Source organism: Mytilus californianus, unplaced genomic scaffold (genome assembly GCF_021869535.1).
Source record: "Mytilus californianus isolate M0D057914Y unplaced genomic scaffold, xbMytCali1.0.p SCAF_2, whole genome shotgun sequence".
NCBI classification, from domain to species: domain Eukaryota; kingdom Metazoa; phylum Mollusca; class Bivalvia; order Mytilida; family Mytilidae; genus Mytilus; species Mytilus californianus.
This window is the reverse complement of record NW_026262668.1, coordinates 11,355,208-11,379,610: the sequence shown is the minus strand read 5'-3', so window position 1 is coordinate 11,379,610 and position 24,403 is coordinate 11,355,208. Positions and strand designations below refer to the sequence as shown.

The 24,403-nt window shown below is 31.6% G+C and overlaps 1 protein-coding gene across 3 annotated transcripts in view; it reads left to right on the top strand.

Moving 5' to 3' along the window:
* Window positions 1-16,001, top strand: part of LOC127729228 (solute carrier family 22 member 3-like) — a 55,889-nt gene extending 39,888 nt beyond the window's left edge. For all 3 annotated transcript variants that reach the window (XM_052236958.1, XM_052236956.1, XM_052236959.1), the window contains 6 exons: window positions 752-920; window positions 5,943-6,170; window positions 7,400-7,626; window positions 8,929-9,110; window positions 9,358-9,509; window positions 15,839-16,001. In XM_052236958.1, the coding sequence (XP_052092918.1) occupies window positions 752-920; window positions 5,943-6,170; window positions 7,400-7,626; window positions 8,929-9,110; window positions 9,358-9,509; window positions 15,839-15,950 (1,070 nt within the window). In that variant the 3' untranslated portion in view covers window positions 15,951-16,001. The remainder of the gene's footprint in view (window positions 1-751; window positions 921-5,942; window positions 6,171-7,399; window positions 7,627-8,928; window positions 9,111-9,357; window positions 9,510-15,838) is intronic.
* The last annotated feature ends 8,402 nt before the right edge of the window (window positions 16,002-24,403 follow it).

Here is a 24,403-nt window from a genome sequence, read left to right as displayed (position 1 = left end):
GGAAAATGTAATAAATCTATGTTATAAATCAAGCAAGTTGTAAGTAAAGTTTATGCTGCTATTAAATTCCTGAAAGTTATCCTAATTTATTTGATAAAAAAGTTATCTGATATGGATCATATTTGTGCATTTTTAAAAGCACTTTGAAAAAGTTATTAAACCTATACATTTTTCAATTGGCTATTTTGCACTGTCTTAGAATAACTGTCACAAATTATGAATGATAATATACTTCAAAACAAGTACAATATCTATATTCAATAAAAATAGGAATGCATAGATCCCATTCATTTTCAAAATATAGATGGAAATATATAAACGAATGTTAGATAATACTAACCTTTCAAATGATTTATTTTGATTTCAACGACACAATTTTGAAAGTCGTTGTATAATGAATAAATGCAGTATGAGCAATCAAATGGTGCAAAATGAAAATGTCTACAAATAACAAAAAAGGGAGACCCCATGCCTATCTGGGAGAAATAAATTATGATTTTGTAAAAAAAACCAATTGAAATAATGCGTAATTTTGTAAAATTTTGATGATTTAAAGCAGCAACAAAAACATTTTAACACATGAATAAAGGATTTGAAGTACACGTAAGCACAAGCAAACTAGCGCAAATACACTGACGTGTATTGAAAAAAAAAAAAAAAAAAAAAAAAAAAAAAATTAAATGCATTTTATGGTGGGTACCTACATATTCTAATTCCCGTATACCTACATTTTTAAATAACTGTCTTTTAGTGATAGAAATGGTCAAACCATCAAAAAGAATGATTGTGGGATGTGCGATTTCTTGGATTTACATGAGTGGTGCATATATATTGGATTTGATAGCATACTTTGCTAGAGACTGGCATGACTTAGTGTTATATACATCAGCTCCTATTGGATTAAACTTACTGTCTTGGTTGTGAGTACACGATAAAAATATTAAACATGTTTACGATATAACCAAAACAACGTTAGGCTTAATCCATAATAAATTTAACGGTACCAATATCACTGCACCAGATACGCATTCTGACAATTAGTGTTTTACGATCCGTATAGTTAAGGATTAGGCCCAACATTAGGCAAAATGTTAAAGAATTGACGTAGTTATTCTTTTCGAATCGGGTCAGATTGTGAACTGACTGATACTTATGTCAGAATGTTAATATATGACTCCATGAAAACAGCTCCGGAGAATTCCAGCAAACATTCTCCTACATAACATGCAATTATCCACCTGCTATTTAAATTTTGCTCCCGGTAATTTTTATGGTTTCCATTTCTAAAAGGGGACAGGCTTTTCTGCTTATATTATTTGCAGACTACAAGCGACAAACGTCTTCCTTGCAAGAATTACACATTTTAACAATGTGTTAATGACAGATTGTCGGATGTGTCTTTCAAATTATCTTTCTAAACTGAGACAATTAAGAGCTTACCATACAGTATGGACAATTGCTTATTAATGAAGACCGTATGATCACAGAAATGACATTCGTTAATGATATTGATGAGTTGCTCACGCAATAACATTTACCCAACATGTTCTTATTTTCAATACATTTTTGAATACTCAGTTCATCCCTATAATCTAATCATGCTTATCCATCATCTTTCGTTCATAGTAGTATGAAATTCTGATCATATTGGACTGAACATATCATGTTAGTTTTTAATATAAATTTGTTGCCTCCGACGCGCTTTTCTGGATTTTACTTCATCAGGAACGCTCATACCTCATACTGGAAAACCAAGAATATAAGAGTTTCTGTACTTTATAATTGATATTACCAAATAAAGATAAATTCATAATGCACCTTTAAATAATTATTGTACTCTGGTGCCCGAGGGTCTCATTAGCTCAGTAGTCGGTGTTTTGGTATTTACATGGTTTATCAACTACTTTTGAAATTTAATTCGTCGTTAATAGGTTATTAAAAAAACTAAGGTTCCAACTCCCTCTCAGGTATAGTTGATTTTAGAAGGGTCTGCTTTTTAAGGCCCCGTTTGATCATATGACCCCCTTTGTTTTAATTTTTGGATCATTTTTTTATGTATATTATTATATTCTATTGATCAAGTGGATGATTAAACCTGAAAAAAAATGCAACTTATTATTGGTACTCTTCAAGGTCAACAGCCTCGTCTGTACAATTCTTTGTTAATGTCGAAGTATTTTTGTTCTCTCGAAGAATTAAGTAGTTCCCTTGAAATTTATTCACAACTTGACTAGTCTTGGAAACATGGTTTAATTTATTAGCTTGAATAGGCATAGAACTAGCTTTCAGTAACTGCGAGTACGCCATAATATGTTGTTTGTGTTTATGTCTATTGGTTATAAGCTTTAAAGTGCTTCGTACCGTTCTGATGTGTCAATCCCTTTCCAACTTTACTTTATTAGTTGGTTTTTATGTTGTGCTGTTACACCATTGTTTGATTTAAGAGGAGGATTGTGAGATCACAAATACGTTTAACCCGCCATATTCTTTATGCGCCCTCAAAGTCAGAAGCCTGCAATTTAGTAATTGTCGGTGGTTACTCTCTGTCATATTTGTTTTTTGTGGTTTGTTTATTGTTAAAACATTTATCAGGTCGTTGGTTTTCTCTTTTGAAATGTTACCTATTTTGTCATGCGTGTATAGCTTATTTTACAATATGGAGTTTGCTCATTGTGGAAGGCTGTAAGATGAATTATATTTGTTTACATACCAGTATTATAGACTCTTGTTGATAGTTATTTCATTGACAATTATACCATATCACTTTATTTAATATAGTATAACTTAAATTTTAATATATGAACGGACATTTTTTAAAGATTATATGTTGACAGCAACACGTCTTTACTGGTTCTAGGGTTGATTTTTCATTGATGCATACACTTCATCTCTTCTTTTTTTTTGCATTATAATCATCAATTACTAAGTAAATGTATATGACTGAACTGTTTTGGTTTTTATCGAATCTCATATACCTTATATAGTCTGCAAGTTTTAATGTTTAAACGTCATCAAATTTTTCACTCGAAGCCATTCCTTCGGCGACTGTAGTGAATGTTAAGTGGAAACACTTTTTCAATGATGTAATTGTATTAATCTGATCATATGTTTGTGGTTTATTGTCTATTTAGAACTTTTTCAATTTATTCAGATTTTTGTGACTTTCATATTTGATCTCATTTTCAAAGATTCCATCATAAACAACAATCTGGTTTTCGTTCATACTCTTAAAATTTTGCTGTTGCGTTCAAAATGATAATGTAAACAAATCTTGCAATTTTAAATTATAAATATAAAGAAAACGTCAGAAATACAAAAGACATCCAGAGGTCAACTTTACTGTCTTCAACAATAGAAAAGATTCCATACTGACTTTATTAGTGAGAATATCAAGCGAGCCCGTCAGGGCGAGTTCATATTCGAGTTCAGTATCAGTAAGTCAGTATCAGAAAATAAAATGCCATCGGCAATTTGTCTTAACAAAATGTGTTTTTGGTTGAGAATATGAAATACATTGAATTTGTAAAAAAATCTACTTTTACGAGTTCAAAACGTTGTGATAGTTGTTTGGCTGCATGAATGAAGTCGCGTGCATTTTAGTGACGTCATTGTCTAATATTATCAAGCATCAGTTTCTGCCCATATCGAAGTAAACTTGCAGGTACCTGAAAATGTACCATGAGCGTTGTATAGTCCACGGCTTGTAAAACGGTTTTAGTTTAATCGAATTTCATGGCGTAAAGTGTTATTGATTGAAAAAGTTCTAATTCTAAACTATCAAAGTTTGATTATTTGAAATATATTTGATATCTGCTGAACAATTTAACTAAAAAGAAGGTTTTGATATGGAAAAAATATATAAAAACTGTTGACTTTTTGTTTTATAAACATTGAAGCATAGTGTCAAACTCTGGAATTATTCTTTATGAATAGTGCCAAAGTCTACAATATCTCTTCATAAATGGAAATTCATTGTCATAATCATTACTTCAGCATCTAAACAATATGCAGTCATGTAATAAATTACCGCATCATTTACTTTGCTACTACTAGATATTTAAACCGGCTTGTCAGCGGGGAGACATTTTTCAGGCCGTTTTGTCTACATTAGACTCATCAGTATACTCAAATATATATGACGAGCTATCGTAGTTAGCTTATTCTTATGAACATAACGAAATCAGAGATCTATATTCTAATTTGATTGTTTTTTATATAGAAAATATTGTTATCCCCTTTGTGATCTTACAAAAGGGGAAAACATTATATAAAGACAATATTGTCACTTTGTATTTTTGATTGATTCTTGTTTGTTAAACGTCTAGTTTGCAACAAAAGATTTTATAGAAGGTTTTTATTTCAAATTTTAAAGGGTCCAAATCATATATTCTCCAACAATCTTTAATAATTGACGTAGAAAGGACGAGGAACAAGTATATGTATACCCCCCCCCCCCCCCCCCCCCCCATTTGTGATAGTTGCTTATAACTTGTCTATACAAGGGTTTATTTCGAGTTTGATATATCGTCATGATGTTTGGTTATTGTACAAAAAAGATTTCAGGTTGAAGGCCGTATAGTGACCTATAGTTGCTAACTTCTACGCCATTAGGTCTCTGGTGGAGAGCTGTCTCATTGATAATTATACCACTTCTTCTAATTTTATAGTGATTAAGTCTGAAAGACGCCCGTTTTGTCTACATTTGACTCATCAGTATACTCAAATAAAAAGTTGAGAATCAAGTAGTAACGAAATTTTACAGCATTAAAAAGAAAAAAAGTAATAAAAACAAATCAAATTCAAAACAAACAAAACGCACTATATATTATAGGCTTACACAAAATCATAGAGATGCAAACTACTAGTATATCATATTTTACAAATTCATTTGTTGTTTATATATGAACTTGTAGCATGGATTCAAACTGGTTTTTTGTTTTTCTTATAATTCAGCCTTTTCTAAATAAACTTCTGGATTCTACTTTTAGGTTTTATTCTGATGTGCTGATTCTTTTGTCCAAGAAGAACGAAAAATTTAATATTGACTTAAATATCTATATATTTTTTCGAAGTTCTGACGATGTCCTGACATTGAATTTATATCGATAAAATTTTATTTTTTTCTGTGTGGTCTTTTACATTTCAAAATTCGAAATGGAAAGTTTGGTATATTTTAACAACACAACCTCTTTAGAACCAGTTTGGCAAATTAAAAGATATATATGTTAAGTCACAGTCTCTCGAGAATTAAAGATTTGATATTTCTGATTATTCCAAAAGCATGTTTTTTGTCAGACTTATTCATGTCATAAATATGTACGAAATATGTCTTTTAAGATTGTGTTGGTTATTTATCAAAAAGCTTTATTAATTTATTCTTTATCAGCATTTTGCAGCTATCAACTAAATGAAGACGGCGGTGAGTGCCCCACAGTAATTTACGACGATGCACTTTGTAAATACAGCTGTTTCACAAACCACGCCTCTTTTGGGGAGATATATAATAGTCATAGATATTTTGTTTTATTTAGGTACTGGTTCCTAAGATATGATCTTTATGTTTCATCTCATACAAACATAACTTGGGAATATTACCAGTATAGATACACATGGATAGCCGCCTATTGAATTCTGAGGGAGACCCAAGTATAAATTTAAACTTAGAAGTTCCGGCATATATATGTTTAAAATATGCCGCACAGCCCTATGATTTGACCTTTGAAAAATTAGTAGTGCAAATGAACTTTCCATTCTAGGATATAATTTTTTAGGAAACTTCATAGTAAAAATGGCACAGTATTATCCGTAAAAGGAGTTCCTTTTGGGAAATTGAATTGTCTATATTTACAGAAGTACAACCTATAATAATTGATGAAATATTGGTTGGCACTGTCATATAAAGATGCCTTGAAAATGTAAAAACATATTTTGTCATATTTCAGTGTTATTCCGGAATCTCCTAGATGGTTAATTGTAAAGAAAAAATTATCTAAAGCAGTCAAGATGCTAAATAAAATGGCTGATGTTAACGGAGCTAAAGTTCAATATGATACTGACAGCATAGCTTGTATAATAGATAAGAAGCACCAAACCTCCTTCTCGAAATCCGTGAAAATTTTGATTACATCTAAACAATTGTTTATTCGAACATGCATTTTATTATTTAATTGGTAAGTTTAAAAAAAAAGTTTGTGAACATTAAATTTCTAAACATGACACAAATACTTTTCAAGGTTATTACAAGCCAAGTAATCAGTGCTCCTATGCTGACCGATTAAACAACACAGACGTATGAAATATTTTTTGATACGGTTATTTTCTGTAATTGTACTGTGAATAAAACTGAAAAATCATCTAAAACACTTAAGTTTTTTTTTAATCCCAAGCATATAAAGCCTTAGGCAGAATTGGAACAGTTTTTGGAATTTTTGATTTTCAATGCTTATCAAATTCGAACTTCATTGACCTTCAAATTGTATAGATTCAAGCGCCTTAATTGACAAATCTCATGCCTGGCGTTTATAATTACAAGCCTTGTATCTTTGGTGAGTTTTTACCACATGCATAGTCCTGAACCTTCATCGTTGTTTAGTTTTATATAATAAAAAAAAAACAAAAATGTATGAATAAATTCTAAAATTGAGGGCATATATAGCCTGTTTCTCAGATATAAAGTGCCTGGTTTGGTGTAGCTTAAATTCCGGTAACCAGTGCAGTACGGTCTGATGTATAAATACAGGTATATTGATCCCGCTTTCATAAATGTTGTTGAACGTCATTGAAGATATAATTTTTCGGAAGTTGACTTTAATTCAATTTGTGTTAAGATGACGACACTAAATGTACTATGTTTAACTTATTGACATTATTTACTCGTCTTGTTTAACTGTGAAAATGTTAACTTTCGTGCTGAACATTTGTATAACATTCAACCCATTTTTTTCTAACAAAAATATCTGATACAATGCATTCCCTCATCACCAAATTAAGAACGATGATTTATTGAAACCGTCCCAAATCAACAAAGAACGGTTTGATATTTTAACGAGAAGGAAAAAGGAGATTTATGACTTTTAATGTCATACTTTATTATATTCTTATTGAACTATTTCAATATTTTGTGAATTTAGTGCTCTGAACATGTTTGTTCCTACTGCGAACAATCAATAGGCCGCAGCTAAAGGGATCAACATATCATATTCAACAAACATTTTCTGATTAATTTGTTTAAAACCCTTACAATGAAACTTTTTTGGTAAAGAGATGCATTCACTACACAATGTCAAGAAAGACTACATATTGCATTGAAGAAAGGGTGGTGATGAGGCTGCGTTTGTAATAATTTGATTTAAATAATAATATATGTATCTTAATTCACCTTTACCCTTATCGTTGTCAGGTTTGCTGTGAATTTAGCGTATTATGGTATTACCATGAATGTCGGCAAGCTTGGAGGTGACGTTTACGTCAACGTGGCCATTTCAGTCACCGTTGGTTTTCTTGGAGAGATCGTCTGTTTGTTTGCTTCATATAAAATTGGTCGGAACAGGCTGTACATGTTTTATATGATTGTTGGTGGAATAGGTTGTTTGTTAACTTTATTACCTTCATTGTTTGGACAAAAATGTAAGTAAATGTTAAAAAAGTACCACAACTTACATGCATATTGAGCTTTATGAACAAATTCAAACGAAATCTATCAACATTTGGTATTATCTCAGATGCTCCGAAAGGTTAGCAATTTCTGCTCGAATAGTAACGCCCTTCATATTACTTATATTGAAATCCAATATGTACTAGTGGGTGTTCATGCTTCGTTTCATAGCTGAAAGCATTTTTTGCTTGTCTAACCTTAAAATACTACCAACATACATAAACTATCGATACATGAAAACTCTCTAATTTTAAAACAGAACCAAATAGTACAAATTTTAGAAATAAGAAAAATTAAGTTTTCAGGAAGAATTCAGTAAGCCAAGACCAATATTAAAACACAGACGTTGTGAAATAAAATATTGAAAAAATAATACAGAAAGCTAAAGCATCAGAACAGTTTCAGCAAACTAGTGGAACAGGTTCGGTTGCACATGATGATTAAAAATCGGTGATACTAGTCATTCGGAGATAAACCATGAAGGAGGGAGAAATGGAAAATATAACAAATCACCAATGATATGCATAACTTTTGATGAAATGATTTTAACTTTTCTACTAAGAACTTTGGCTCAGTAATTTCATTGTAAGAAGCAACCCCTATGAAGAAAATCACGATAGAAAACGTAAGATAATGAATATCGTATCACATTGGTGATATATACTCCATTTCCAGGGACTGTTGAAATCATGGCAAAAAAAATATGGAATATTCATAGTAACGGTTGGAAAGTTGAAGTCATCACTTTTATCACAAAGTTTAAGAATTAATCACAATTATGTCACTACAGAAAAATCCATCAGGCAGAAATTTATGAATTGAAAATTTATCCTTCATTGGAATCTAAATAACAATTGGGTTTCCCTTATTGTTGTTTTGCTGTAAAAAAATAAGTTGGCCGTCTTTTCGTGTTTGTTTTTTTTTTTACATTGAACGATTAAATCATCGATATTTTATCCAAATATCATTTCTATGTGAAAAAAAAACATAATTCAACAAGTTTATTTTCAAAAAAACAATAATACACACTTCTGTATTCTTAATTGGCACTACGATGAGTGTGATGCACTTCAGAGATTGTGTGCGCTGTGAAAATTGCTTAAACCTACTTCTTTTATTCGGAAGAAAAATTAACCATGAGTTCCCATGAGGATTGGTAAAGACAATTTCCCATAAAGTAGTCAGAACATACATGGTTATCTAAGAATATATGTTTAAGTTAGGTGTATTTGTAACAGTATCGATCGTTTTTAATTTTTTTACATCTTTTACAGCTTTGCATTTCCTGTTAGTAGCAATGTTTATGCTTGGGAAGTTAACTTTTAATGGAGCATTTTTACTGTTATATCTTTACACTGCAGAGGTAGCTCCAACTGTTACCCGTGGATTCTTTCTAAGCCTCTGTTCTGGAGCTGGTAAAATTGGTTCCATGTCATCCTCTTATATTGGAGATTTAGTAAGATTCATTTATAGCCAACCTTTTGTTTCACATTTTGTCTCTTTTCAATAAAATTTGAGTTTACGGCAGTTGCATAGTAGAAAATCAGGATAAAACGATAAATGAATAAATAAAGAACAATTTCACCTGACAAAAAATTACAGACAAGAATGTTTTATTTCATACAGTTTAAATTTAAGAATATCAATGATAATATGTAAAAACAAATTTCAATTTTACATTGTTATAATTTTGATCTTTGTAGGGGTTATTGCTTGATACGAAGTTTGGACGTGCCTTACCAATTATTATATTTGGTGCTGTAGGACTGACAGCTGGTATTCTTTGTGTGTTTTTGCCTGAAACTAAGGATACCATCTTACCAGATACTGTTGAAGATGCTGCGAAGTTAGGAAGGTAAACATTCTAGCATTACATATATCAGTTCTTTGTTTGTTATTTTGCTAACGTCTGTAATTAAAGCTTTTTCTTTTTGAGAAAAATAGGACCTTGTTATCATTAATTACCTCTTAGTTATTTTTTTTTTTGTAAAAAGGTGACAGAAGTTATCAAAAGAAACGTGTAAATGTTTTATCAATTACTCGTTCCTGTTTTCAGCTATTTTTCTACAGTTGAAGCAACTGTGTTACCAGGGAAAATTCCAAGTGTCGAGAATTCCTTTGTCGAGAAGCTGCTTGCCCTTCAGAAAAATCTGAGTGCATCCTCGGTTTAGGTTTTCGGAGTTCATGTTGCTTAAATTTTAGTTATTTATGTAGCTTTATATAGACTGTCTTATCCTCTTTTATATGGTGTTGTCTATCATTCTTCCGTGTGAGACATTTCTTGTCCCTCTAAAGAATCTTCGTATACTTTTCACACAGAAAGTCTTAGCTGTTGTCACATCTACTAGCTACGTTACGTTGATGACGTCAATAATAATAAAAATCATATGTTATGCCCGATTTGGTAAATCCCGATATCATCAAATTCCTACCAAAACAAATAAAATCACCGTTCAAAATCAAATACTTATATTTGTCCATAAAGGAGTATGGCCACGAAGTGCCGATATTGGCCCTGTGAGGTGATAAAAAATAAAAGAGAAATAAGGTGGATCCTTTATAGCTAAAAGATATCTACGTATATCGTTATTTGTTCTTATAGTATAAAACCATATTTTTGTGACGTCATTAATGTGACGTAATACCCGGAATAAAACCGGAACGCTCAAAATGTCCAAATCTTAAAGAAATTCACACTTCCTGGTTAAATTTCGCATTGGCCACAGGCCTCGACCAAAGTAATTTTACTCTTATTTTGATTGTTTGACACTTTGACTAAGTTTGCAACAATATTTAGCGTGGTCGAGGCCTGTGGCCACATCAAAAATTTACTTTTTGCTAACATTAGTAATAAGCAAATCCTGATTCAACGCCGCCATTTCCGAAGTACGATAGATTCTGAGACGTAAAATAACTGTACCAAGAACATGTACAATTGCTATAAATAGAATAAATTCTATAATTTATTATTTTCTTATTTATAACAAACAAAAAAAAGAAAATGGAATAACAAGTCTTTGTTCAAAAGTTTATAGCTTCGTTAACCGCCGATCCGGCGAGGTTTTTAAACATGGATAGATTCGTCTACATAACTGTTTTCATTAGAAAACAAGACAATTAAATTGGTGGAAATAAAAATTACGAACTTGCAAATTATTTAAAAGATCATTTCCACGTTATTTTGTAATAATTAACCCGGTCTGTGCTATGCAAACAAAAATATGACAGTTTTAAATTAGAGCCGTAGTTTTTTTCCGTAAAATTCTATATCCAAGAGATCGATATGGGTGTCAACATAAAAAATCTAATTCAAATTTCCTTTTAGAAAGACGAAATCGTCGAAATGTAACCGCCGCGGAATGTAATCTCATGTTGACGCGTTGATGAAGTGCTTTCTTTCACGTCCGCATTTTCTATCATGTATGGCATGCCAAGTTAACATTTTAAATAATTACTACGGAAAGTGTAAATAAATTACAGAACTATGAACATTAACATACATAGAAAATCGTAGGACATAAGAAGAAATTTAATCACGTGAGAATTTTGATATCATATTGCACAGTGGTTAACTAAGCTTTTAAATATTTCTTTAATTAAAATAAAAATTACGACGCCATGAGAGGGCATGGTGTATACTGTCCGTGACATTCATCCAGAACAAATATTTGTTTTCAATGAAAACTGAAATAAAGATGAAACAAAACTATCCGACACAATTATATCGCTTTGGTAACTTCAAATAGATATGTGATATTTACGCGTGATAGCGTGCATAATTGGTCAGAATGCATACAAGGAGCAATTGTTTATTTGGTCTCTTTTTGGTGGTGTCATTTAAAGTTGAGTGAGACTATGTTACAAGCGACCAACAAGAATGGCTGCCTACTATGAATAAATTATCTATGAGATATCTTTATATTTCTGATTTTTTCGTTTCTTGTGATGGCCCGAGGTTCGTGTACAATCTGTAGTTACCTGTTTTTATATTTTTATTCCCCTTTTTTTGTCGCCACTATATGTTCATGGTGTTGTATTATTTTATTGGTCATGTGATTCTTTATTGCCCCCCCCCTTTTCCCCCCTTTTGGAGAATTTTCTCTTATGTTCAATGACAACACATGCAATTTCTTGTTTCCTGTTTGAAATAGATTCTCTAAATTTCTCTCCGTCATAAATATGTATGAAGTATTTTCCACTGGACGTCAAACAACTATCAATCATATCTCCTCTAAAGTTACAGTACAACAATGACTTTAAACATAATTAAATAAATGATTAAAGATTTTAAAATATTTTGAGAAGATATTTACGCGTCTATTAATTCACTTTTTGGGGAAAAAGAAAAAAAAAAAGAATATTGAATATCAAAGAAACACACCATTTTACTACATGAGTTGTTTGTCTCATGATGATGGATGACTGTTTCACGTCCAGCGGCATGTTAGATGCATATTCCAGACGAGAACATGTTGATTTGCACAGATTGCCTCTAGACTCTGGTATCTAGGGTATAAAGACATAATCTGGACATCACACATGGAGTACAGAAGTGAGGAGCTTCTCTTGAAGATGCAGCATTTATCCCACATGCCATGGACGAAAGTGACAGTGAGCAGAGTGCAGTTGAAAAAAGTATTATAGCATATTAATTTAATCATTGTTAGGTAGCTGTCACATTGACGTTTATCCCAGTACTCCTCTTGCACATTTTTTTGAAACCTATTTGTTTGTATCGTACTTTTTGCAACTAAGCAAGTTTTTTGAAAACTCTTAAAACATGTTTACCGGTTAATATAACATATCCATGAGAAATAGTTTACATTTCATTTCACTTTAAAGAAAGCAAACATTGTGTGGAGTTGTCTCATTGGCAATCATACCACATCTCTTTTTTAAATATAGACGAAAATAATTGATCTTGTATATTAATTATAGTTAAAGATAATAATTACTTGAATGGACGCAGCTTACATACACTTATATCGTTACAATCAACGCCAAATAAAAAAAAACTGATATCGGGATAATCCATGGATATCTATTAGTTTTAAAATAAATCCATATGGGCAAGTCATTCGGTATCTGGTTGAAAGTTATCTTCTTTGCAATAATATCACATCTTCTTTTTTTCATACGGATTGAGGTATGAATTTGTTTAATTTGACCAAATGATAATAAAAATAATAATAAAGTACACTCGAACTTTTTTCGAGATAAGAACGATAGATGTATGTGGAATACCGGAACACTTTAACCAAGAACAAGAGTATTTAAGATTACAAGATAAAAGCTACATAAGAATAAATTGACAATTGTGAAAACCTTATAAAAGAATGCAGTTTAAAACTTAAAGGGGCATTAGCTGTCAAATTCATGTTTACCGATTTGACTCAAATTCTCATATTCGACTTATAACATACTAACACGTATATTCAAATTAAAAAAAAGTGTAAAATAAACAATTTACGATGCATAGACCCGATAGTATGTATCAACATTTCGTGTGTAGTTTAGTCTAGACGCCATCTAATTAACCATCGAGGCGACCTTCTGAAGACTGCCGACGGTCATCTTACCCGATTTAAACATAAACAAAGAAATAAATAGATAGCAAACTCGTGCAATTGGATTTGTCTAGGTCTGTTTCATTTGAAATTATAGGTTAAATCAATATTTTAATAATCGTTTTTACCTGTATAAGAATGAGTTTTTGTATATCGAATCAGTCAACCAAATGGTTGTCTCACTTCCAATGTCGACATTCTTTTACTTTTAATACCTGAACACGCCTAGATCATGCGTAACCCATCTCTAGCTAAGGGGTTCAATTGAACTTCACTTGAATATGGATTTAATGAGGTCGAATTATCCACTTGCAAGTGAATAATTCATAAGTGATGTTTCTTCGCTTATTTTGACAGAAATGAACCAGACTGGCTGCTAAAGGCGAATTATTATTTCACTATTTCACTTTCATTAATGATTGAACAAAAAAAATCTTTTTTGCTATTTTGTCGTCCTTAATGAAAATATCTTAATTAAAACAAGCAAAATAGCATATTTCGATAGCAATGACTATTTTGTCGGCGCCGGCAATACAGTGAATTTGTTTTTTTTGCCGGTTCTTTGTAAAGAGTGAATAAGATAAATGTCACAATATTTGAGATACATAAAATCGTATAAAAACATTTATAAGTCCAAATTTGTAAAAAGGAATAAAAATAAAAACTATTGAGCATCCATTTGTAGCAATGAAATCATATCAAAACATGTAGTTGAAATTATTTCTAAAATCAGTCTAATACTACACGAATGCATAAGAATAAAATCGCAGATTTTTAAACTATGCTTTAAAAAAAAATGAAAGACTAAAATATCACGGCAAATCGAATTGATAAAAACGTTATACAGTCTAAAAATATCAATCACATAGCTTCAAAATCAAAAATGTTTAAATTAAATTTAGTTTTGAAATAATAGTCAGTTTTGAATTGCATATCTGTAAACACAATTTTTTTTTACTGGCATGCTGGCTTCCGCTTAACGAAAGTTGGCAAAATAGCATATTTTTAATTTTGGCGGCGCCGGCAAAATAGCCACTGCCTTTAAACTATTACTTTATCTAGCAAAACAGTTCCGGGAAAATTTAAAAAGGATTTATTGAACCATTTGAAAGAATTATATTTCAATTTTTACAGATGACTACATATTTCATGCGCTTGAGGTACAATTCGAGATAGCAGTACTATATAATGTGGTCAGTGACGTATAAATGGCAGTATTATAAGAAACTATTGTTCATTCAAGTGTTTAATTCTGAATGTTGCTTTGAGAGTAAGCATGTAAACCTCCGGAATGAGAATGATGTTTATGAGTGCTCGTGTGGTTATGGTGTCTGATTACTTTTGTACAATTACGATGTATTTTATGATTATTGAAGTACATGTAATGCTATGTAATTTCTATACACAATGTTTATCCTTATCTGTGTTTTCATGTTTAACTTCTTTACTTGAAAATAAAATTTTCTATGTTTAAGTGAATCACGGTTTTCTTTCCGTATACAAATAAGATGATGTGGTGTGATCAACTATCCTCATACTTTTTTACGACTGTACTTTGCTGGCCAAGATATTTTACAGCTTTCAATCTAAATACCTTCTGCCCAATAGAAGACATTCATTGCTTATCTTTTAAAATCCTTTATGACTTTTAATTTAATCTATGCTATAGAATTATGTTTGTTTACATAGTCTCTGCAATTTCTATTTCGTGAATATCAATACAGAAAACGAGTATCCGGGCCACTTATACAAAATTTAATTGAAGCGCTTTTTGCAGCTTAAACCTTAATATTAGTAAGTTTCTGTTAATAGAGTTAAAAAAAAAAAAGATATATGGACGAGATTCAAGAAATATTTTGTATAAAAATTCGTGTGGTAAAATGATTATAAAGTTACTAGAACGTTAATGAAAACAATTTAAACGTTACGCGCAAATGAATAAAATACCATTGTACCTTAGTCTTTTCTGACGCCCTGGAAAATTAAACAAACACAGTTACAAGTCTAATGGTTATCATTTTATGAACTACACTAGTAAGTGATCCTTCTGCAGTAATTTCGTCAATTTCTGAGACGGGGCCGTTTTTAACCCTTCGTGGCCCTACTCCTTTAGTAAAAGTATTGAAAAATAATAATATCAATAACATTCTTTTTCATTGTTTCTCTTGTAATAAAAGTATTACGTTTACTTTAGGTAAGAACAGTACTGTAAACTTGCATAAAGCAACAAAATTCTCCTTTTGCTATTCCACTGATCAAAGTTAAAACAGGGTGGATGATTTTTTTTTTAAATTCATGTACGGTGTTTGTCTTCTGTTATATTCTAACGTTTATAACATTCGACGTTGGTTGTAGATGTTTGATAGTCTCAGTAAAAACTCTGGGAATCTAGACTTTAATCATATCATACAGAAAGATTTCTAATGTTAGGGGTAGTATGCTGACCTTTAAATGCCTGAATGTCCTTTATGTCTTTGGGATGCTATATCAATATGAATGTCCCTTTTTATATGACATTTGAAGTTGCTTAGTAATTTTATTATTTGTCTTAGCTTTCCAAAAATGATAATTGAATGATGCTTATTACTTTAAACCTTGTTGTTAATATTCATTACAGGGTTGTTGACAACAATGAAGCCGAAGAAGATCTAGAGGAAAGATCACGCGATGATGACAACAATGATTTCAAGCTTCTTGATAAAAAAAGAAACGATGACAACAAAATGTAACAGCATACAGTGTAAACAGCAATAAAACATTTTTTTAATAAATATATACATATCATTGTTCCTTTCTGTACAGTATTGAAATTGGATTTTACAGATAACTATATATTCAGTTTTTCATCCATGTGCATGTGTTTTACGAATTCATTTTATGTGCAACCTGTATTTAAACCCTAGTACAGTTAAACAAGGTTTGTGGAATAAGTGATAATATGTGATCCGAATTTGTGAATATTGGAAATATTATAGTTCTGTTGATCGATCGGTTGGCCACATCTGCTCACATTATAGTGTTATGATAATGTGTACCCTATGATTTATGACTGAATAGTGTCAGTACCGTACATTTTCATTCACTATTTTCAACTTTAATGCTCGAATTCTTAGCGGGTATTTTTCACTAGTTTCTAATCACTTTTTAACTAATATGTAATTTATTGTTAACTGCTAATCATTCGATCTACAATGTTGTAGAAATCCGCCACTGACTTATGGACACTTATGGTTCTACATCCTCTCCATACTTATATTACGGCATTAAACAGGATCATGCTTTTTCATATTGTTGACGACGTCTTTATTCGGTTTTTTTTAAAGAACGTAACCATTTTATTAATCAAATCTTGCTTGTTACAAAATACAACAAGTGCTTGTTTGTTACAAAACTCATCAAGGTCTTGCTTGTTACAAAATACAACAAGTTCTTGCTTGTTACAAAACTCATCAAGTTCTTGCTTGTTACAAAACTCATCAAAGTCTTGCTTGTTACAAAACTCATCAAGTTCTTGCTTTTTACAAGAACTCATCAAGTTCTTGCTTGTTACAAAACTCATCAAGTTCTTGCTTGTTACAAAATACAACAAGTTCTTGCTTGTTACAAAACTCATCAAGGTCTTGCTTGTTACAAAACTCATCAAGTTCTTGCTTTTTACAAAAACTCATCAAGTTCTTTCTTGTTACAAAACTCATCAAGTTCTTGCTTGTTACAAAACTCATCAAGTTCTTGCTTGTTACAAAACTCATCCAGTTCTTGCTTGATACAAAACTTATCCAGTTCTTGCTTGTTACAAACCTCATTTAGTCTATACCCTTAATCAGTTGGATGTATACTGGTTGATATGTTAGTCGGAGGGAAACTGTACTTCTGTTCATTTAGTATAAATTAAGGGAACAGTAGTTAACCGATATTCAAATCTCGTAAATCAATTAAGAAGAAACAAATCAAGGTTAAAAGTAAAAACGGAGGGACTTGCAAGAACTAGAAATGAAGCAAGACCGGTGTCGTCGACAAGGTCAGCCTCTCCTGCTATGCATACATCACCATCATACGAATCCACACTCAGTCAAATTGTCGGAAAAATCCCATATCAGCTTATCACTCTGGCATCCTATAGAGTTCTAAGACGCGAACACATGTCGTTTGTGAGTTGAGACACAGACACATCGTATCGGTTAACCAATTAGTGATGGTTATCGTAAAACTTATAAAGTGTCGATTTCAGTCGTTGCTCCTCATAACTCTGATAATTTCTATATAAAGAGAAAACCATGTTAATGAATTCCGTATAGTTGAATCATGCCCGAGCATAACATAACAACTGAGATATGTAAAGGCCAATAGTACAGAATATGTTTCTTCTGAGAAATGGGAAGTTAACAATTTTTTTGAAATCATCACGTTTGTCATAGATACTAGTTTGAAGTCGTTATATGTGTCAATGCCCATTAAAAGATCAAAATATGATGTAGACCTTCTAGTTTCGATAGTATTATGTATCTCAAGTTCAATAGAACAGATGAGATGCAAGCACACACTGAAATGTGGATTTTTGAATTACAGGACATAATCGATATATCTGAAAGGGTAAATTAAACAACTTTGCAAGAAGTTTCTTTTCTTGTTGTCTCTAAGAAAGTTCTGTATGAGTTCCGTTCCATATACGTACAATATTAAGTCGGTCAGTAGGAGTGCACAAATAGCACACATTGGAATGCCGGCTGTCTGATGAAATTTCAATCAATACCGACTGCCTGATAAAATTTCAATCAATACCGACTGCCTGATGAAGTTTCAATCAATACCGACTGCCTGATGAAATTTCATCAATACCGAACGCCTGTTGAAATTTCAATCAATACCGACTGCCTGGTGAAATTTCAATCAATACCGACTGCCTGATGAAATTTCAATCAATACCGACTGCCTGCTGAAATTTCAATCAATACCGACTGCCTGGTGAAATTTCAATCAATACCGACTGCCTGGTGAAATTTCAATCAATACCGACTGTCTGAAGAAATATCAAACAAGTAACCTCAACAAATATGTTGTCGAGCAAACGTCCAGCAATTTGATAATATCAGCGTAAATATATATCTGCTGTTTGGAAAAGTAAGGTTCTTCACAATATAACAATTTTCATTACCTAAAATAAGGAAGTTTTATTTATAAATTCCATTTTTGTAGAAAAGGCAATGTTTATTGAGATGGTGTAATCGATCTTACTTTTAATTGAGCACGATGAATAGTAGCGTAGTGTACAGAAACCTTTTTGTTACTGATATAACTGCCAAATTGCGATTGAAGATTTTGTGGGAAGCTTTTAGAATTTCAAGACCTTTGGTTGAAAGTTCTTCGTTACAATATTTCTAAAAGGTTATATTTTACTGCAGAAAGAGTAGTTAGTATGATCTTTAGAAAGATTATCAGTCGAACATCTAGAAGACATGGATAAACATTGTTCTTTATAAGGATACATTTTAATACCAAGGAGAGATGGACGGATTTGTTATTTTGTAAAAATCTCCTGTTTCATGAATGATGTAGGGGATATATGAGGGATTCTCAGATATACTGTTCTTTACATAGACATTAAAATTACTGTGTTTTACATTATAGATTAAAATTGTTTGGGGCTTGGTCTGCTGGAACAACAACATAGTTTTCGTGAAGGGATAATTAAGCATCCACAACATCGGCCTTTTTGAAAGGGTTATAAACCCGTTGCTCCTTGTAATTGTAGTGTTTCTATACACTTGCAATGCATGATCAAACAGCTGTGGTCCATTAAGATAAAGTGTCCTGTTTTGGTCCATCTGGCTCGCGCTTTAGTCATTGTCTTGCATAGTCATTAACTGCAGCCAACAGTAACCTGAAGTTCATTTTCCAGTTGATAGAAACACGCAACATCTTATCTTTGTAAACTGCTCTATTGTTTGACACAAAACTGAAAAACAGATAACTATAGCTAGATATCCATGGAATTCATCTTCATTTTTTCGATTTATGAAGAATTTTCTACCCTAGGAATATATTGCCTTAGTTGGATTTGGCAAAATCATTAAGAATTATTGGTTCTCAATGCTCTTCAACGTCGTACTTAATTTGTCCATCTTAACTTTTTTTTTATTCGAGCGTCACTGATGAGTCTTTTGTAGACGAAACATGCGTCTGGCATGACAAATGTTAATCCTGATATCTATGATGAGTCTTCCGTGACATAATTTGAAACTAATAGAACAAGAAATTAATAAGTTATGAATTAGCAAAATGTTATTTATTTGCAGCTGGTTGATCTGCAAGTAAATACAGATTCTAATTTTTATTAAGTACTAAGTGTCGAAGCCAGGAATAAGACAACACTTATGATAGTGTAAATGGTTTGATAATTGTGAGAAGGTTAATATATCACTAGTAACATGAGAAATCAAGACACTGTAATTAACGGTCACCAGATTCTTGATTGTTACCGCAGTACTTGTGAAATAACAAAATTACAAATTAGGATAGTTCTTCATTATAGCCATGCTTTTGTAGATTTTGAGTAAAACATTTACATGTCTTAGTTAAATCGCAAAAATCAAAGCATACTCCTGCATACTGTATGAATTGAAATGAAAAATGTAATAAGTGTATTCGATAACCCCCAGTTTTATAACATCCATTTATGTGGCACCATACAAAATCAGACCAAAATTCTTGGTTCTTGATAATTCTAAAGGTTTACCATGTCATCATTGCTAGTCACGTTTTGTTTATCAACAGAAAGAAATCAATTTGGTTCTTATCGTAAGCAGCTTACTTAAGTTAATACATACTTCAACAATGGGTGTCCTTACAACGCTTGTATCTGTACTTGTAATTCTTCGTAAGTATTACAATTCTATATCTGTGTAGAATCATAAGTTATATTTAGATGAAATACTTAAATAAAATTTGATATTGAAAACAGATTGGCATTGCACATCATAAAATTAATAGAAATGTGAATTACAATTGAAAAATTACGGAACAAATGGTTCCGTTTAACATTTTCCATCTGCATAAAGGTTTTTTTTTAAATTTTATTGTATATGACATAACAGATAAATTATGTAACAAATAAAAGCGTAATTCAGATACGCTTTCGTGTTGTGGTAGATGTTTGTGAGTTTTAATAGATACATTGTTGGATCAATCTTGAAAATTTAAATCAAACCCATTACAAATTTGTCTAATTTGAGGAGTTAAATTCTTAAATTATCTATTTAAATTGAATTAGACCTCTAGGTAACCTTTGGTAATATAGGTCGTTAGGTCGTTGTATCATTGACATATAAACCCCATCTCCTTTATTCATGACTAACTAGAAAATTCCTTCTTTTGTTACAGTTGTACAACAATAAAAATACCGGAAATTTAATCAAATGAAAAAAGTGCACACAATAAGTTATTTGACTCAGGCTTGATGAGAAACCTTTGCTCCAAATAATATTCTCGCAAGATGTAACTTTTCTTAATAACTACATACTAAGGGAAAATCATTCACAGATCATAGAAAAATATTGTATATTGTTAACAAGTTCTCATAAAATCATAATTTTGTTCAATAGTACAGAGTTTTAATTATATATTATTTTCTATTTTGTTGAAGTTCAATAGATGTATCATATTTTTATGAAAATGATCGTTTCTGTGCTGATAATTTTTTATCAATAAATCTGTAACGGCAAAAAAGAAAGATTTCAAGGATAATTTGTTAATCTATAGATTTCATATTATTCATAAAAACTGGATTTGTTAAACTTTATTAAATTCGTGCATGTGGGACCATATTTTCATAATAAATCCCTTTATTGGTGTAAAATTGAAATTTAAGAAATTTATGAAATGTTTTCGGCTGTTGTCTGCTCTATGGTCGGGTTGTTGTCTCTTTGACACATTCCCCATTTCCATTCTCAATTTTAATTAACTGTATTCATGTAGTAAATTTTTTTCTAGTAATGAATAAATCATGTTCAATAACATCGGAGATGACACTGCAAATACGTGCATATCGAGATAACAGAAAAATGAACACTCGATCAGAACGGCTAACAGAACGTAGTTAATGAGAAACAAAATACAAAAGGAAAAGAAACAATTTCCCGTTTGTCATGACTAAAGTAAGCATGTTAGGTAAGGAGTTCCAATAGCATGGTCTGAAATAAGACAGCGCTTGAATACAAAGATTTAGTATGGAATTATGATATCATGGTCTGAAATAGGAAACTACTCAGATAAATATAATTTAAGGTAACAGTAGTTTATCGATATTCGAATCTCGTATGTCGATTAAGACGAAATAAATCAAGGCATAATAAAAACTGTTGGAATCGCAAGTACTTCGTGAGACCGAGTGCGTCGACAGGATAAGCGTCTCCTGCTATGAATGCATCATTCTAATGCAACATTGTTTGTAACGTTCATTTTGATTGGATAACGTTACCAATTTTCATGGCATTAATTCACAACTGATGCTATGAAAACGTACTTGCAAGCGCAGACGACGTATGACAGATTTAAAATGTATGATTTGACAGTCAGTTTCATTAGAATGGAGATAAAAATATTGTATTCTAAGCTCCGACAGCATCAATTGGTGATTTGATGGTCGCAAATACCCGTTTACTGGCTCCGCTAACGCGTCGCCAGTAAACTTAATTTGCGATCATCAAATCACCAATTGATGCCGTCGGAGCTTAAAATACAATACAGTTATCTCCTAATCCGCGATCCGAATGAACATTCTGTTAAAATGTCACAATCGGAAATAGGACAAAATCAGTAAAATAACAGATAATACAACTATTCTGAGTTCTGAGTTCTAGTCAGTGGAAAAACTGACACAGCGTATCGGTCAACCAATTCGAAATGGTGACTGTAAAAGGTTAGAAGTGTTGATTTCAGTCGTTCTTTCTCAAAACTCTGTTGGAGCAGTTTACGTAAGGAACACAGCCGATACATGTATCCTGGCATTGCCCAAGGTCATGTTTTTCTCTGACTGTTAATGACGTCTTTACACTAAATACATTGGATGTTGGATGTGAACTGATAGATATTTTAGTCTAAGATGAATGATTTTGTTTTATTAGTTGTTATTGACTTTGAACTAGCTGTCAGTAACTGCGAGTACTCTCAGATCTATACTTAGTGTCTTTTTGTTGTGGGGATGTATAAGTACCCTGCCACGTCCACTGGTTTTGTAAGATTTTTCCTAATTGTATCCATCTGATGAGTTAAGCCTTTTTCAACTGATTTTTATAGTTTCTTCTTATGTTGTACTGTTACACCACTGTCCCAGGTTATGGGGAAGGTTGGCGCCTTCAAACTAGTTTCACCTCGCCACATTCTGTATGTGCCTGTCCCAAGTCAGGAGCCTGTAATTCAGTGGTTGTTGTTTGTTGCTGTGAACATATTTGTTTTACGTTCATTATTTTATACATAATTTAGGCCGTTAGTTTTCTCGTTTGAATTGTTTTACATTTGTCATTTCGGGGCCTTTTATAGCTGACTATGCGGTATGGGTTTTGCTCATTGTTAAAAGCCGTACGGTGACCTATAGGTGTTAATTTCTATATCATTTGGTAAATCATTGGCAATCATACCACATCTTCTTATTTTTATATTTACAACCCTGTTAATGAAGTCCACATATTGTGAACATGCACGATCGATACGTATTAACTGAGATATGTAAATGCAATACGACGAGTCTGAGAGTATACTTCTACTGAGAAATGGAAAATTGACAATTCCAAAGTTGAAATCATCGCGTTTATCATAGATTTCAGACTTCTTTTTTCGGTATTATCCTTAAAGACAAGTTCACCGGGATTTATGAAATATAAGCACTCATTGAAATGTTGGTTGTTGAGTGACAGGACATCATCAATATATCTGAAAGTGCAATTAAAGAAGTTTGCAAGATACTGTTTTCTTTTTGTCTTTAAGGAGGTTCTGTATGAATTCTGCTTCATATGAGTACAAACCCAAATCAATTAAGTAAGCAATTTTTAAATGGACAGCGCTCATATAAAGATAAAGTATGGTATTATAGTATCATGTTTGAAATAGGACAGCGGTAATATGAATATTTAATATCAAATATAATATCATGGTCGGGAAAATTATAACAATGACTTTTAACGTTGGATTTAGAGCACATATAGTTCTAAAAATTTCATAAGAATATTGCAATTTTTGTCTAGAGTAGAGAAATAAAACTCAAAAGTGTTCAATAGAAAAAACAACAAAAGCCCATGTGTATCTGGAATATTATTCACCTTTTAGTTGAGACATAATTGTGACATTGTATTTCCCTGGTTGTCACAAAGCCTTTTATAAACACAGAAAAACATCCTTCAAATTCCATCCATTGTCTTAAAATGTATATGATTTATAGATAATCTCGAAATTTGAACTATATTAGTTGCTATCATGAAGCTAATCTCTGAATAAAAAGGGTAAGTTAAGTTTCATTGACTTGACTTATAATTGACTATCATATAACATGACTCATCATTAGATTTGACAGAACTGCATGCAAAAAATTATTTTGATGGGAAATAAACCTGATGTTGTAGTACAGAATTCAGCAGAAATAAGTAGATTTAATGGCTCAAATTTATTGCCTGAAAATTATAAAATTGATGATGAAACAGTTCGACAAAATCAAGATAAAATTTATAATTCACAAGGTAAATCTTTAATAGACTTGTTTGTATCTTCTAGGTTACATTATTAAATATAAACACAGTAAATGGGTCAAGTACAGTTGACTATGGGATTGTTAGTGAGAGTCTCCTACCCTTAGTAAAATATCTTAAACATATTGTTTTTCATATATGTCGGATCATGTACCAAAACAGACCACCTTAAAGTGTGATACAAAACTATATCCTAATATACAGTTTGATAGAAAAAGATAGAAAAATGTAAAAAAAGATACATTTGGACTGAAGGTTCAACAATTTTTTATTTTTCTTTTAAAGTTAAAAAGGTTTTGAAGGAGCAGTAGAATGCTTAACGCACATTTTAGAAAATGTTTCAGAAATTTCAAGTAAAATTAAGAGACAAGGGATAAAAAGAAAAATGAAAACGTTTAAACAAGATTGGTCTGATAATTCAATTTATGTAATTAAGTCAGAAATTTATA